The sequence below is a fragment of the Erpetoichthys calabaricus genome, chromosome 17 (assembly GCF_900747795.2).
Source record: "Erpetoichthys calabaricus chromosome 17, fErpCal1.3, whole genome shotgun sequence".
NCBI classification, from domain to species: domain Eukaryota; kingdom Metazoa; phylum Chordata; class Cladistia; order Polypteriformes; family Polypteridae; genus Erpetoichthys; species Erpetoichthys calabaricus.
In genome coordinates this window covers 89,346,520-89,362,757 of record NC_041410.2, presented here as the reverse complement: position 1 = coordinate 89,362,757, position 16,238 = coordinate 89,346,520, and the positions used below count along the sequence as shown (strand labels likewise).

The following is a 16,238-nucleotide window of genomic DNA, read 5'->3' as shown; positions in this document are numbered from 1 at the left end:
TGATTGCCATTCTTGGATTTACGATTCTCTAGAGAATCGTGGGCTTACTTGTTAACAAGAAAAGCATTATTTACAATACAGATAGATAAGTAGGCAAGATAATACATTTAGATTAACAAGAAAGGCATTACATAGGATAGACAGACTGACAGGTAGGAAAGGCACTATATAATTGATAGAGAGATAGCTATATACACTATGGTCTGAACACACACCATATTATGTATGACAGACGAACACACAGAATATATAATAGGCAAGACAATACATTTAGATTAACAAGAAAGGTATTTGGATGGATGGATGGATGGATGGATAGAATAAATTTAAGCCCATTATTTTAACATGGCTTCCCATATTATGGTGATCTGATATTCTGTATTTGCATTGAATTATCGTTTTTATCCTGGCTCCACAATCCGTACTAACCCCTACTTTCTCTGCTGTTCTTTTTCTGTGTTGGCAATCTGCACCACCAGCACCTGCTCAGGGCACCGTGCAGTCCCTCCATTTACAGACTGAAGGCCAGAGGTCCACATGACCGTCATCATCAAATTCTTTCATGTGAAGCCTGAAAACCATAAGGACTGATTGAGATCATTTATGTTAGGGAGAATGCCTAGAGGGGGCTTGGGTGGTCTTGTGGCCTTCGAAGCCCTGCAGATTTTGTTTCTTTATTCCTCCAGACCTCTGGAGTGTTTTTTTTCTGTCCGCCCGGCCATCGAACCTCACTCACGGAGCGGCTGCTGCTTCACCACCTGAGGCCACAGGTCCGCCACGCCCTCGACCCTCTGCAGTTCGCATACCAGGAGAAGGTGGGAGCGGAGGATGCCATCATCTACATGCTACACCAATGCCTCTCCCACTTGGACAGAGACAGTGGTGCTGTAAGAATTATGTTTCTGGACTTCTCTAGCACCTTCAACACAATCCAACCTCTGCTCCTTAGGGACAAGCTGACAGAGATGGGAGTAGATTCATACCTGGTGGCATGGATCGTGGACTATCTTATAGACAGACCTCAGTATGTGCGTCTCGGGAACTGCAGGTCCGACATTGTGGTCAGCAGAACAGGAGCGCTGCAGGGGACTGTACTTTCTCTGGTCTGTTCAGCCGATATACATCGGACTTCCAATACAACTCGGAGTCCTGCCATGTGCAAAAGTTCACTAACGACGCTGCTATCGTGGGTTGCATCAGGAGTGGGCAGGAGGAGGAGTATAGGAACCTCATCAAGGACTTTGTTAAACGGTGCGACTCAAACCACCTACACCTGAACACCAGCAAAACCAAGGAGCTGGTGGTGGATTTTAGGAGGACCAGGCCCCTCATGGACCCCGTGATCATCAGAGGTGACTGTGTGCAGAGGGTACAGACATATAAATACCTGGGAGTGCAGCTGGATGATAAACTGGACTGGACTGCCAATACTGATGCTCTGTGACAGAGCCGACTATACTTCCTTAGAAGGCTGGCGTCCTTCAACATCTGCAATAAGATGCTGCAGATGTTCTATCAGACGGTTGTGGTGAGCGCCCTCTTCTACGTGGTGGTGTGCTGGGGAGGCAGCATAAAGAAGAGGGACGCCTCACGCCTGGACAAACTGGTGAGGAAGGCAGGCTCTATTGTAGGCACGGAGCTAGACAGCTTGACATCTGTGGCAGAGCGACGGGCGCTGAGCAGACTCCTGTCAATTATGGAGAATCCACTGCATCCACTGAACAGGATCATCTCCAGACAGAGGAGCAGCTTCAGCGACAGACTGCTGTCACCGTCCTGCTCCAATGACAGACTGAGGAGATCGTTCCTCCCCCAAACTATGCGACTCTTCAATTCCACCTGGGGGGTAAACGTTAACATTATACAAAGTTATTGTCAGTTATACCTGCATTGTTATCACTCGTTAGTTTAATATTGTCTTTATCAGTATGCTGCTGCTGGAGTATGTGAATTGGGATTAATAAAGTTTCTATCTATCTATCTAAAAAATTGGTCAATTTATCCATTTAAAATTGATAAAGTGTGCAGAAAGTGAAGGGGTCTGAATTCTTTCTCAATTCACTGTATAATGTCTTCAGGTCAGAGCACTTGATTGTATCAAATTGATTTCCTTTTCTCACTACTTTACTCTGATGGCTACCATTTCTATACCACTCTCTGTTTCTTTGTGTCCAGGTCCTACAGTGAAGTGAACATGTCCAACAGACTGCATCAGTCGCTACACCTCTGCCTCCTGGATGGGACTGATAAAAAGTTTACTTGCCTCACAAATTGCTGGGCAATCTGTCTGGGAGCTGAAGTGGAAGTACAGCTGGCTCATGGAGAGAAAACCAGGATTGGAGGAAACAGAAGCGAGTTTACGAATATTTAAAGGACATTTCGCATTTTTGGGAAAGGCCTTGCTAAAGATTCTGTCAGAAAATAAAACAAGCAGCAAGTGGTCCAAATCCACAAATGGGAACGAGTCCCAGCCATTTTGCAAAGAGGAGAAGACAAAAAGTCCTGTAAAAGTGCAATAAGAGACTGTTCTACAGTAGAGTCACAAGAAATGCTCGCTGCAAAAGGTGGTGAAACGAATTAAACATTTAAAATAAAAAAGACTAACACAGAAGGGCAAAATACTTCATTTTTTGACCTAACTGCTCAGCAGGGTCTCACGGGTGGAGCGGAGGGGAAAGGAGCTGTAGAATGAGGTATTTACATGTTATTATTCCATCAGAAAGTGGCATACTGCTGACACAGAAATTTCACTTTACTCTGTACACTTGACAATACTACTGTTATATGTTTATGAGAGGTGTAGAAAGTCTGACAATTCTTAAAAATAAATCTCTCCCCTCACAGTACGTATACAGTATTTCAATAGAATTACTTTTTAACATACGTGAACAACACATTGTTATGGCATTGCAACACTTTTAGGAGTGACACGATGTTATTTTATCATTAACGATGCAATCTTGTGTCTTCCTCAACTATTCAATCTTACGTCTTCCTCAATGACACAATCCTGGGTTGACTTAGGCCATCCTCAATGAATCCTGTGTCATTCTCAACTATGCAAGCTTAAGCCATCCTCAATGATGCAATATCATTTCATCCTCATCTGTGCAATCTTACGTCTTCCTCAACGATGCATTCTTAGGTTGACTTGGGTCATCCTTAATGAATGAATCTTGTGTCAATCTCAACTATGCAAGCTTAAGCCGTCCTCAAAACTGCAATCTCATTTCACCGTCAACGGTGCAACCTTACATATTCCTCAACCATGCAGTCCAAGATTGACTTAAGTCATCCTCAATGAATGAATCTTGTGTCACAATCAACCATGCAATTTAAAGCCATCCTCAATGATGCAATCTCATTTCATCAATGATGCAATCCTAGGTAGACTGAGGTCATCCTTAATTAATGAATCTTGTGTCAATCTCAACTATGCAAGCTTAAACTATCCTCAATAATGCAATCTCATTTCATCCTCAATGGTACAATTTTACATCTTCCTCAGCGATGCAATCCTAGGTTTATGTAGGTCATCCTCAATGAATCAATCTTGTGTCACTCTCAACTATGTAACCTTAAGCCATCCTCAATGATGCAATCTCATCTCATCCTCAACTGTGCAATCTTACGTCTTCCTTAGCGATGCAATCCTAAATTGACTTAGGCCATCCTCGATGTATATGGTGTTATTCAAGCCTAAGCTATCCTCAACAATGCAATCTCATTTCACCCTCAATGGTATAATCTTACACCTTCCTCAGCAATGCAATGCAATCCTAGGTTGACATAGGTCATCCTTAATGAATGAATCTTGTGTCAATCTCAACTATGCAAGCTTAAGCCATCCTCAATACTGAAATTTCATTTCATCGTCAATGGTGCAACCTTACATATTCCTCAACCATGCAGTCCTAGATTGACTTAAGTCATCCTCAATTAATGAATCCTGTGTCACAATCAACTATGCAATTTAAAGCCATCCTCAATGATGCAATCCTAGGTAGACTGAGGTCATCCTCAATTAATGAATCCTGTGTCACAATCAACTATGCAATTTAAAGCCATCCTCAATGATGCAATCCTAGGTAGACTGAGGTCATCCTCAATTAATGAATCTTGTGTCAATCTCAACTATGCAAGCTTAAGCCATCCTCAATGATGCAATCTTACGTCTTCCTCAACGATGCATTCCTGGGTTGACTTAGGTTATCCTCAATAAATGAATCTTGTGTCACTCTCAACTATGCAATTTAAAACCATCCTCAAAGATGCAATCTCATGTCTTCCTCAGCGATACAATCCTAGGTTGTCTTAGGCCATCCTTGATGAATCTTGTGTCAATCTCAACTATGGAAGCTTAAGCTATCCTCAATAATGCAATCTCATTTCATCCTCAACTGTGCAATCTTACGTCTTCCTCAGCGATGCAATCCTAAATTGACTTAAGTCATCCTCGATGTATACAGTGTCATTTAAGCTTAAGATATCCTCAATAATGAAATCTCATTTCATCCTCAATGGTACAATCTTACATCTTCCTCAGTGATGCAATCCTAGGTTGACATAGGTCATCTTCAATGAATCAATCTTGTGTCATCCACAACTATGCACTCTGAAGGATGAAATGAGATTGCATCATTGAGCATGGCTTCAAATTGCATAGCTGAGGATGACATACAGTTGTGCTTGAAAGTTTGTGAACCCTTTAGAATTTTCTATATTTCTGCATAAATATGACCTAAAACATCATCAGATTTTCACTCAAGTCCTAAAAGTAGATAAAGAGAAACCAGTTAAACAAATGAGACAAAAATATTATATTTGGTCATTTGTTTATTGAGGAAAATGATTGAATATTACATATTTGTGACATGAAAAAAATTCGGATGTGAGCGTCGGGAGGCTTCATGCCACAGGAACCATGTTACCTGAACTAATCATTAAAATTTCAGTAATTATTTACCGCTCTGATGCTGATCTTTCTGATCATTAAATAGGTCAATACAATAGCAATTGATGAGAAGAATTCATAATGATTTGCAGAATTACGGCATTTGAGGGTTTCCTCCTGAGCGCGTGTTTCTCTTGCACATTTTGACAAGAGCACATCGTCTCATAACAGACTTCAGTGTCGAGTTTGGCGTTTTTCTGTCCAGCCATTTTAGCTCCTTTTAGGTGACTGTGCAGAGGGTGCAGACCTATAAATACCTGGGAGTGCAGCTGGATGATAAACTGGACTGGACTGCCAATACTGATGCTCTGTGCAAGAGAGGACAGAGCTGACTATACTTCCTTAGAAGGCTGGCATCCTTCAACATCTGCAATAAGATGCTGCAGCTGTTCTATCAGACGGTTGCGGCAAGTGCCCTCTTCTATGCGGTGGTGTGCTGGGGAGGCAGCATAAAGAAGAGGGACACTTCACACCTGGACAAACTGGTGAGGAAGGCAGGCTCTATTGTAGGCATGGAGCTGGACAGTTTGACATCCGTGGCAGAGCGACGGGCGCTGAGCAGACTCCTGTCAATCATGGAGAATCCACTGCATCCACTGAGCAGTATCATCTCCAGACAGAGGAGCAGCTTCAGCGACAGACTGCTGTCACCGTCCTGCTCTACTGACAGACTGAGGAGATCGTTCCTCCCTCAAACTATGAGACTCTTCAGTTCCACCCGGGGGGGTAAACGTTAACATTATACAAAGTTATTGTCTGTTATACCTGCATTGTTATCACTCTTTAATTTAATATTGATTTTTATCAGTATGCTGCTGCTGGAGTATGTGAATTTCCCCTTGGGATTAATAAAGTATCTATCTAGCTCCAAACCGTTCTGAAGAAACTGTGACATGCAGAAAGACACCAATCATCGAGATATCGATGTTTTTGGTATCAGTGGATCCTAAAATGTTGAGATCCATTGAAATCTAGAGATTTAAATTATCGATGAAACCAAAGCTTTCGCTCCTCCCCCTTAGACGACGGGTTACAGTGCGGGAGGGCAGAAAGCAAAAATTGCTCAATTGTGAGCTATGAGATGTTTCATCAGAGTGATTGTTGCTTAAGTACATACAGTGGGTCAGCGTGTGGTTTATCAATAAAAATTAAAGGTGAATATAGGATCCAGCTGAGAACATCAAAATAATGAGAACATTGCAATATGAATTTTAAACAAATTTTGAAGAAAATTAATCCAAACGGAGGCTTCATCGATTATCGTTTAGTTTTAATCAGGATGACAACCATCACATACATCTTTCATTTTAGAATGAACTAGCTAACATAACATTTTAATTGTTTGAGAAAAATATAATAAAAAAAAAAAACAACTTTAAAAATAAAAATAAATTAACAAACAATGAAGACTCACTAATGTGTTTGTCTTGCGGTCTTGTCTGTATGTTATCTTCCAGTTGACGGGCGGAACCAGCAAACTCTATTTAATTTCAAAAGCAACTGGGGTGCAGTGGCGCTCAAACAAAGAATGCAGGCAGGCACCTCCAGTTCGCCCTCTGGTGGTGATTCCGAGTGTCAACTGGATGATAACATACATGTAAGACTGCAAGATCACCCCCCACCCTATCCAGAAGAAGGTGGGTTAGGGTTGATTTCGCCCTACAGCAGTGTTTCCCAAACTCGGTCCTGGTGAACCCCTGTGGCTGCAGGTTTTTGTTCCAACCAGCTTCTATTTTTTTTTTTTTTTTTTTATTTATTAATTTTTATTGTAATCATTCCATACAAATAGATCAATTTATAACCTAACAAAATTGAAGACATATCAAATCCCACCCCTGAGAAGGAGAGCTAAGCCAAAGGAGAGTTGCTTAGGGCTTTTTAATAAGGCAACAATAAATAAAAGGGAGAAATAAATATATAGGTAAATAAAAAAATGGAGAAGGGAATTAAATGCGGTAATAGTTATTTCTCTTATTCTAAAATAATATTGATTAGATCCTGCTAGGTTTTGAAAAAATTCTGTACAGATCCTCTAACTGAGAATTTGATTTTTTCCAATTGCAAATAATATAAAACATCGGTTTCCCACTGACTTATCAGAGGAGACTTAGGATTCTTCCAATTTAACAGAATATGTCTGCGTGCCAAAAGAGTAGTGAATGCAATCACCGTTTGCTTGTCCTTCTCCACTTCAAGTTCGTCTGGAAGAACACCGAACACAGCTGTTAATGGGTTAGGAGGGAGTGTGACCCCATCGCTGTCTGAAAGGCACTTAAAAATTTTGGTCCAAAATGATGTTAGTTGGGTGCAGGCCCAGAACATGTGACCCAGTGAGGCAGGAGCTTGGTTGCAGCATTCGCAGGTAGGATCTTGCCCTGGAAACATTTTGGACAGTTTTAAGCGAGACAGATGGGCTCGATATATAATTTTTAGTTGAATAGTCCTATGCTTTGCGCATATGGAGCTCGTGTGAATTCTCTGCTTTGCTACCTTCCACTCCTGTTTTTAATTGAACTCCTGGGCTAATTAAGTGATGTGTTATTTCCCAAGTTCTGTGTTTAGGTAACAATATAGAAATTAGAAAACTAAATTTGCTAAAAAAAAAAAAAAAAAATTAAAATGTACCAAGCAGTTATATAGGAATAATGTATTTTTTTTTCTTTTTAACAATATTTTCATCTTGATTTTCGTTCTACTTTTCTAGGTGTTCTAATTGTTTAATTAATCCATTATTTACTAATTAGTGGGTCGGTTGCTAAAGTACAGTAATCCCTCCTCCATTGCGGGGGTTGCGTTCCAGAGCCACCCGCGAAATAAGAAAATCCGCGAAGTAGAAACCATATGTTTATATGGTTATTTTTATATTGTCATGCTTGGGTCACAGATTTGCACAGAAACACAGGAGGTTGTAGAGAGACAGGAACGTTATTCAAACACTGCAAACAAACATTTGTCTCTTTTTCAAAAGTTTAAACTGTGCTCCATGACCAGACAGATATGACAGTTCCGTCTCACAATTAAAAGAATGCAAACATATCTTCATCTTCAAAGGAGTGCGCATCAGGAGCAGAGACTGTCAGAAAGAGAGAGGAAAGCAAACAAATCAATAGGGCTGTTTGCTTTTAAGTATGTGAAGCACCGCCGGTACAAAGCTGTTGAAGGCGGCAGCTCACACCCCCTCCGTCAGGAGCAGAGAGAGAGAGAGAGACAAACAGAGAAAAACAAACAATCAAAAATCAATACGTGCCCTTCGAGCTTTTAAGTATGCGAAGCACCGTGCAGCATGTCGCTTCAGGAAGCAGCTGCACAGAAGGGAGCAAAGTGAAGATAATCTTTCAGCATTTTTAGACGAGCGTCTGTATCGTCTAGGTGTGCGAACAGCCCCCCTGCTCAATCCCCCTACGTCAGGATCAGAGAATGTCAGAGCAAGAGAGAGAGAGAGAAAAGTAAGTTGGGTAGCTTCTCAGCCATCTGCCAATAGCGTCCCTTGTATGAAATCAACTGGGCAAACCAACTGAGGAAGCATGTACCAGAAATTAAAAGACCCATTGTCCGCAGAAATCCGCGAACCAGCAAAAAATCTGTGATATATATTTAAATATGCTTACATATAAAATCCGCGATAGAGTGAAGCCGCGAAAGGCGAAGCGCGATATAGCGAGGGATTACTGTACTTGCAGCCTTTGATTATTTAGTGCTGTTTGCCAGCGTGTCTGCTCTGCTCATTTTAAATTGTCATTATTAAGATACAACAAAGAGGGAAAAACTGCACAGAGAACCGGCAAAATATAATGAAATCAACAAAAGAGAGTTAAACATTTAAATCTATAGCAAAAGGAGAAATATTTCTAAATGTCTTATAAATGTAAAAATCATGCTGCTATGCTTTTCTGAATGTCGAATAAAAGAAAAAAACAATACCAGCTAATTAAATGAGATCAGCATTATCAGGTGTTGTCCCCGATTAGGAATCCGGTTGGAACAAAAACCTACAGCCACAGGGGGTCCCCAGGACCGAGTTTGGGAAACACTGCCCTACAGTATTTTTAGTCGACCAATGAGAAATATGTGTACCAAGTTTCATGAAAATTGCTCCAGCCGTTCGTAAGAGATGCTGGAACACACACACATACACTGACTTATCTACTCTCTGTATATAAAATCCTAAGCATAAAAGTGCAACAATTTTCTGTGATGTTTTAATGTCTCGTTTTTTGTAACGCTTTAAATCGGGCTTATCTTCAAACCTACATAGATATGTTTGGTATCATTCTTTTCAGAATTTATCGAACTTTAATGTGATGTTGTTAGATTTTCAGAGTCTTATTCTGTGCTTAAATTATAAACTAAAAAAATATCAAGAACTCACATCCCGCAAGATGAGACTTTGTGCCAAAAGATTTAACCACACCTGGGGCCGGAAATAAAAGACAAAGAGTAGGAGAGCTGCTGTACAGGCTTTTAAAAATTTGAAGTGCCACACAAGATTAAGATCACATGGCACGGCAGTAACAGCAGCTGATTAAGCAAAGAGGAGGGAAACAAACAAAACTGTGTTTGTTTCCCATTGTATCACTGTTTAAGGGGGTTTCTGAGCGTCAGAAACACAAAGTGGCTGGCAAGTAGTACAGGCCGGGGGTTTGGTGAGCGAAGTGAGCAGGGGGGAACCCCATAGTATGTATTGGTATGTTGTGATATTTGCCCGGACACCACCAGTCGAAGACCACATCTTTATACAAATCTCTTCCTTATTTTACTTTTCCACAACACAACTCACAATGTGCCTCTAGCCCCAGTCACCCTTCTCCTGGGCCACCTGTCCTCTCTCTCCAGGAGCTTCGTCCTACTCCTGCTCCCGACTCCAGTTCACTGATAGGAGGGAGGTGGCCCCATTTATCCTCACCCGGATGAACTCCAGGTGCTCTACCTGACGTCATGTCCTGGTGTGGCGGAAGCATCAGGAGAGCACCCGGAAGCACTCCAGGTGACCCTGGAAGGATCGTCCTCCATGGGTGTGGCAGAAGTAAATAAGTCCTGGGCTCCATGAGGCTCGGGGCGCCCCCTGGCGGTGGATACGAGTTCCATGGACTTGAGCCTCCCTGCTCCCCTTACGCGGCCCTCTTCTGCTCCAGGGCGGTTGCCCCCTCGTGGCCCGGATGACAAATATGCCACCTCTCGGACCCTCCAGGCATCCCGGCCGGGTCTGACCCCCAGCCATGTACGACAATGTATATAGATTAAGACTAAAGCTGGAACTTCATCTATAAATTCTCAAACACACAATGCACTGATGGTTACTTATTGGTTATTTACGTTAAGCATTTAATTTGATAAAAAAAAATAATTTGCAGAAACCTGTATGCTTTATTTTATTTCATATAAAATGTTTTATTGAGTAGACTATGAAAAAGACATTTACAGGAAGGTTGTAGATACGTTCTTTGTTAAATGTTAAAGGCTTGTTCCCCCATAAGGCCTTGATATTGAAAAACATACCCAGGTATTAAAATAATTATGAGAAATACGCACATCGATGAAAACAATGATTGTTCAAATTTTGTCAAACAAGTTGGAGACAAGACAAATGGTGTACGTTCTTTAAACGACTCTACACGGGTATGCCTGACAGATTTAATATCGGGTCAGATGGAGATCAGAACTCTAGGGATGCAGTGAACTTTGAGAATTGCAATTACATGTGGCAGGAGGTCATTCTCCAGGCACTAAGATGACAGCTTCTAAAGGGCAACATCACAAATGTGACATACTGTAAAAGAACGTCTGCAGGTTGATTTGGTGGGGCTTTTTTTCCTTGCAATTTTAAACAAAAAAGTCTTTGCTAAAAAGTAAATGCTGGTAAATATACGGATTTTTCAACGTGGCATTTTCCTGCATTAGGTATGCAAAAATAGTGATTCATAATAAATAGTTTTCAAATCAATGCTGTAACACAGACTATAACTCTCTAGATTTACATTACATTTTATTTTTACATCAACAAATTGGTATTCCAAGTTTAATACTGATAACTGATCTGCACCATATTTTCTGAAACAGCATTCACTATGTCATTACACAAAGTCGGCCCACCTTATCTGTGGTACCAGGATCTCCCCACAGATGTGCTAAAACCACAGACTTGCATAAAATCATAAACAGGACTGAGTGCATGAAGTGACCATCAGGGCTAATACAGGGCTCGAATGCACCGTGACTCAGCAGCATCATGCCATTTCTTCTATGTAATTATCAGGCAGCGTTGCATACAGTAATTTCAACTGTTCTTCTTCAAGAATATTCTGGACTCTGTATGTATATACAAGGGGGTTCCGCCCCCTGCTCGCTTCGCTCGCCAACCCCCGGTGTTGGGTAACCCGAAATACACTGATGAACGTATGAGATATATTGGTTCATTCGTTGATAGATTGCATCATCTGGATCTAACACGTAGATCTGTGCATATTTGCGTTCGTGATTTGGCTCAGGGTGCACTGTTCCAATCCGATGTAATATTTGTCCACATACATGAAAGCAGTATGGGCCACTGCCAGCTGGTGGCCTGATATTTACCCCGGTAGATGCAAAAACAAATGAACTATTGTAGGATCTAATGCAGTCCATAAAGTTTTTACTTTCGGGTACATTGTTAGTTAGAAACATCCGTAGATATTCAGGATATTCATCTAAAGGAGGCAGTCTAACCTGACCCCTTTGACAACAACGTGTAAACTCATTAGTTGTATTGCCAGTTGTTTCTTCAGGGAAGTTAAGTGAATGACAATGACAGCAAATGATATTCATTAATCCTAATGAATGTTCATTAATAGTGGACACATTATAGAATGCGTTGTCAGCTAATTGGCGGAATTGTTTAGCGGCTGATTGTCGTTCCTTTCTTTGCCGTTTATCTATTGCCTCTGCTGTTTGAGAGGCGCGTTGTAGGCGCCTGTGTTCATTAATTGTATTCAGGCGGGCTCGTTTCTGTATGTCCGTTAGTTGAAAAGTTTCGTTTTGGAGCCAGAGCCGGGACCGTGACTCCATTAGTTATCCGTTGTCTACCGTTAGTAATATGGATAATAGCACTTACTGTTAATACGGAGCGTTTTCTGTGGTTGTACCATTAATAATGCATCACTGTAATGCGATTCACATATGCTATATGGTTTGGACGTGTGAGGATGCCGTACGTTTAATACGGAGAGTTCGTTTATTCTTATTACCCGGACCATGCTGTGTAGTGTGGATGTTTTGTTCAGAAGCGCGTTGTAGGCGCCTGCGCCTTTCGTACTTTCCCGCGCCTTCTGTACTATCTTTGTGGACCTTTGCGGACCCCGTAGTGTCTTCCGTTTGACTCTGGGGTGCAGTGCAGAATCCTCTTTTCTGTGTGCCGTTAGTTGAGCTATTTCATTTTTGAGCCGTGACTCCTTCGTTAGTTGAGCTCTTTCGTTTTTGAGCCATGACTCCTTCGTTCACGGTGGATCAGAATTCGCTTGCGGTTTATGAGACGTGCGCTGTAGGCGCCTGCGCACTATGTCTCCTGCGTCCATCACCGTGTACCTGGGTCCGTGCCTTCCGGTTTACCATTCTCGTTTAGTAATATGGATACACAGTACATACATACATATACATATATATATATATATATATATATATATATATATACATACATATATATATTATATATATATATATATATATATATACATATATATATATTCACACACACACACACACATATATATATACACACATATACATATAATTTTTTTTTTTTTTGAACCACAGTTGGCCAAAACTGCAGGAAACCAAAACAACGGATAAGGTGGGCCGACTGCAAGCCTTATATTAGGATGATGTACTCTTTTGTTATTGTTCCCAATTTGAAGATGTTATGTTAAGCTGCATTTGACTGTGCACAAAATCCATCTGGGTTGCCTAGAATATTCCAGACCACAATATAGCTGATAATAAACAAACAAGTCAACAAAATATTTACCACAAAAATGAGCACTTGTCAAAAAGTATGTAAATTTAAAAATGCCTACAAAATTATATGTTGGTAATTATTGAGGAAAATGATATTTAATACGGCAATAAGCTACTTGGAAAAAGTAAACAAGTACAAGTACGTTGGAGTAAAATTCAACTGTAGGCCAGGTGAGGGGACATCTCATCCATTTTGAATAACATTGTTTATTATCATCACCTTTTTGTTCCATAGTGAAAAATTAGAGTGTATAGACGTGAGAGTTCATAAGAAAAGTCCCATACCGAGAATAATAATAATAATTCATTACATTTACATAGCGCTTTTCTCAGATAACCATTACAGGAGACCACCTTCCTATCAAAAAGAGTTTATTACACAAAAGAAAGGGTAAAAAGGAGAATACAGACAGACAGACATACTACGGTCTGAACACACACCAGAATGACTAAAAAAGGAACAAACTTAAAAAGAAAGAAAATGTTGAACTTGTCAGTCCCAGTCACAGTGAGGCGGTATACGTGCGTATTGCTGTTACTATACAGGACCCCCTCCCCGAGTCGTGTTTCTGGACACACTTTTGCTGAATGATTCGTTGGCTGAAAGTCCTCGGTGGTAGTTGGTAAGAGAGAGGATGTGCGGCATTGTTCATAATGTTACTCAGTTTTGTTTTCATTTTCTCCTCCTCTACGACCTCCAGGGGGTCCAGAATGTGTCCCAGAACTGAGCCGGCCCTTTTAATTAGCTTGTTAATTTGGTGGGTCTCTCTTGAAGAGATGCTACCAGCCCAGCTCACCACACTGACCATCAGAGAGTTGTACAAGATGTGAAGGATGTCACTTCCCTCATTAAAGGAACACAGTCACCATAAAAAAGGTCTCTGCTCTGCCATTTCTTATATAGGTCCTCTGTGTTACAAGACCAGTCCAACCGGTCATTGATGTAAACCTCAAAGAAGCACACCATGTAGACATCCATTCTAGTGATTGGACAAAAGAGACTCTTAGGTGCGGTGAAAGTCAATAAACGGTTCTCAAAGTTCTGCCCCTGACTCCTCTCCTCTGTTTCTTCCCCCTTACCAATACACCCCATAAGTGCAGAATCATCTGAGAATTTCTGCAGTTCTTCTAGTTTCTACCTAGAGTTCCAACAACATTTCTCAGCATAAAAGTTCATAGCGGTACACTCCCTTTCCCTGCTCTTCGATCAAACGTAATCGTTTCACGGGGCACCACGTTCCACTTCAAGTGACATACTTGCATTCATAAGGAGCACATCCAGATCTGCTGGGAGCTTATAAATGCCCTGCAGCCACCTCACTAGAGTGTCCAACAGCAGCCTTTCATCTCCTTTCTGGCAAGGTTGCCTAAAAAACTAAGTACTAGGCAACTCTGTAGGAGCCTGACATTTAGCAGAGTTACTTTGCTGCCACCTGGATGTTTGGAGGACCAGCAACTGCTTTACCGAAGACATTAAATTTACTACACATCCTGTTCCTGTTCGGGACCATAAGGAGGATTCACTGTTCAGGTCACTGCAGAGTGAAATGTGACCCTAATATCCTCTATGACAGTGTTTTTCAACCGGTGTGCTGCGTTGTGACATAGTGGTGCGCTATTACAGCTACCAAGTTGTGCCATAGAGACAATAGTATAGTGCACCTGGGTCTGAACCTGAGAGGGCCGAGCTCCACAGGTGATCAATACCTGTCTGAGGAGGACAACACTACCTGGAGGAGCTGCCATAAAAGAAGCCCAGCGATCGCTCTGTTGCGGACACAACACTTACAGCACTATGGATGCGTTTTTTGACTGCTACAGTCAACCCTCCTGGTTGTGCGGTCGCCAGTGAGTCTCACTGGGCTGGTCGAGTTGCATCTGAGGCAGAGAGGGGAGGACAAAAGGACAAAACAGCTGGGAGATGCCACTAAAATGCCGATCTCGGAGCTGCTTTTTTACTGGCTCCTCCAGTGGACCCGCCCCCTTTGGACAGCTGAGAAGGTGTTATGCAACATAATGCGTTTGTGGTTAGTAAAACAGTGCCCTGCCTTGGAATGCTTTTGGTTACAAAAAGTGTGCCACCACAGAGAAAAGGTTGGGAAACACTACTCTACGATAAAGACACATCGAGAGGTCTCACAAGCACACTCCCTGATGTTAGACTCCAAGAAAAACGTATCTGACTCACCGTTTCGGTTTTCCCCACATGTCTCGGACACGGGAGTTTGCTCTTGGTTGTTTTGGTCTTGACATGTTGCCAACCTTTTGGCATGTCTCTCCCTGGCCAGTTCCCTTCTCTGTGCGATCTCTTCCTGAGTTAAAGGCCTGTAAAGATTAAAAATTAATACTGAGTAGTTGTGGAAAGGGTTGTTTGTATTTTTAAAAGCAAATAAATGCACAAAATTAAATTGGTTATGCTCTTTCAAACACAAGAATAGAAAAAAAAAACTCTTACCGTTCATACACAGTTCCTCTTAACAACGTTGCTCATGGCCAAATATTGTTTAAAAATGTTTAACACGTTGAGACTGTATCTCCCCAGATATTCATATTCTAGTTGAAAGTAGCTTGAAATAATATTAATACAAACAGAGGCTTCTGAATGGTACAAAGTAGTTTGATCCTTGCACATAGGTTTGGGCCGTGTGGTAAATAGGTAGTCCTATTCAATCATGTCAAATACTTTATCTGCGTCCAAAGATAATAAGATGCCTGGTATGTTAGATTTTATGGGTGAATATATTACATTAAGTCTTTGCTGGCTGAATATTTTTTCCAAAAAAAAAACACTTTTTATGAAAAGCACACAAAGTAATGGTTTCACACAGAAATCAACATAAAATGTCTGTTGCTACATGTCGTGGCCACTAGTTTGTCACAAACACACGACAGGCTGGCTGCCAGGCTGTCTTCATGGGGTGGCAACGGTTACAGTGCATCAGAATCTGGGTTGTACCTCTTGTCATTCTAAGAGGTGGTCCTCCTAGCCGAACGTTGCCTTTACATGAACCCATTCAGCACCACGATCAGCTGTGGATCGATCATCTAATGCTGGAATCTCACATTCGTTTTCAATCACTTGTATCAAAATCGGAGTCTGACAAGTCAGATTCCAATTCACTGAAAACATGAAAAATGTTGTCCACGTCTGCTACACGAATGTGTTCAGCACCACAATCAGCTAATTTTGGTACCTCACCTTTGTTTTCAATCATTTCCATCAAAATCAGAACTCAACAATTCAGAGTCTAATTCAGCGATAATATGCAAAAAGTCATCCAAGGAGTGTTTTGATTTA

General features: G+C 41.3%; 1 protein-coding gene across 2 annotated transcripts in view; it reads right to left on the bottom strand.

The window, feature by feature from the left end:
* Positions 1-16,238, bottom strand: part of efl1 (elongation factor like GTPase 1) — a 230,443-nt gene that overhangs the window by 148,209 nt on the left and 65,996 nt on the right. For both annotated transcript variants that reach the window (XM_028823945.2, XM_028823947.2), the window contains exon 13: positions 15,129-15,265. In XM_028823945.2, the coding sequence (XP_028679778.2) occupies positions 15,129-15,265 (137 nt within the window). The remainder of the gene's footprint in view (positions 1-15,128; positions 15,266-16,238) is intronic.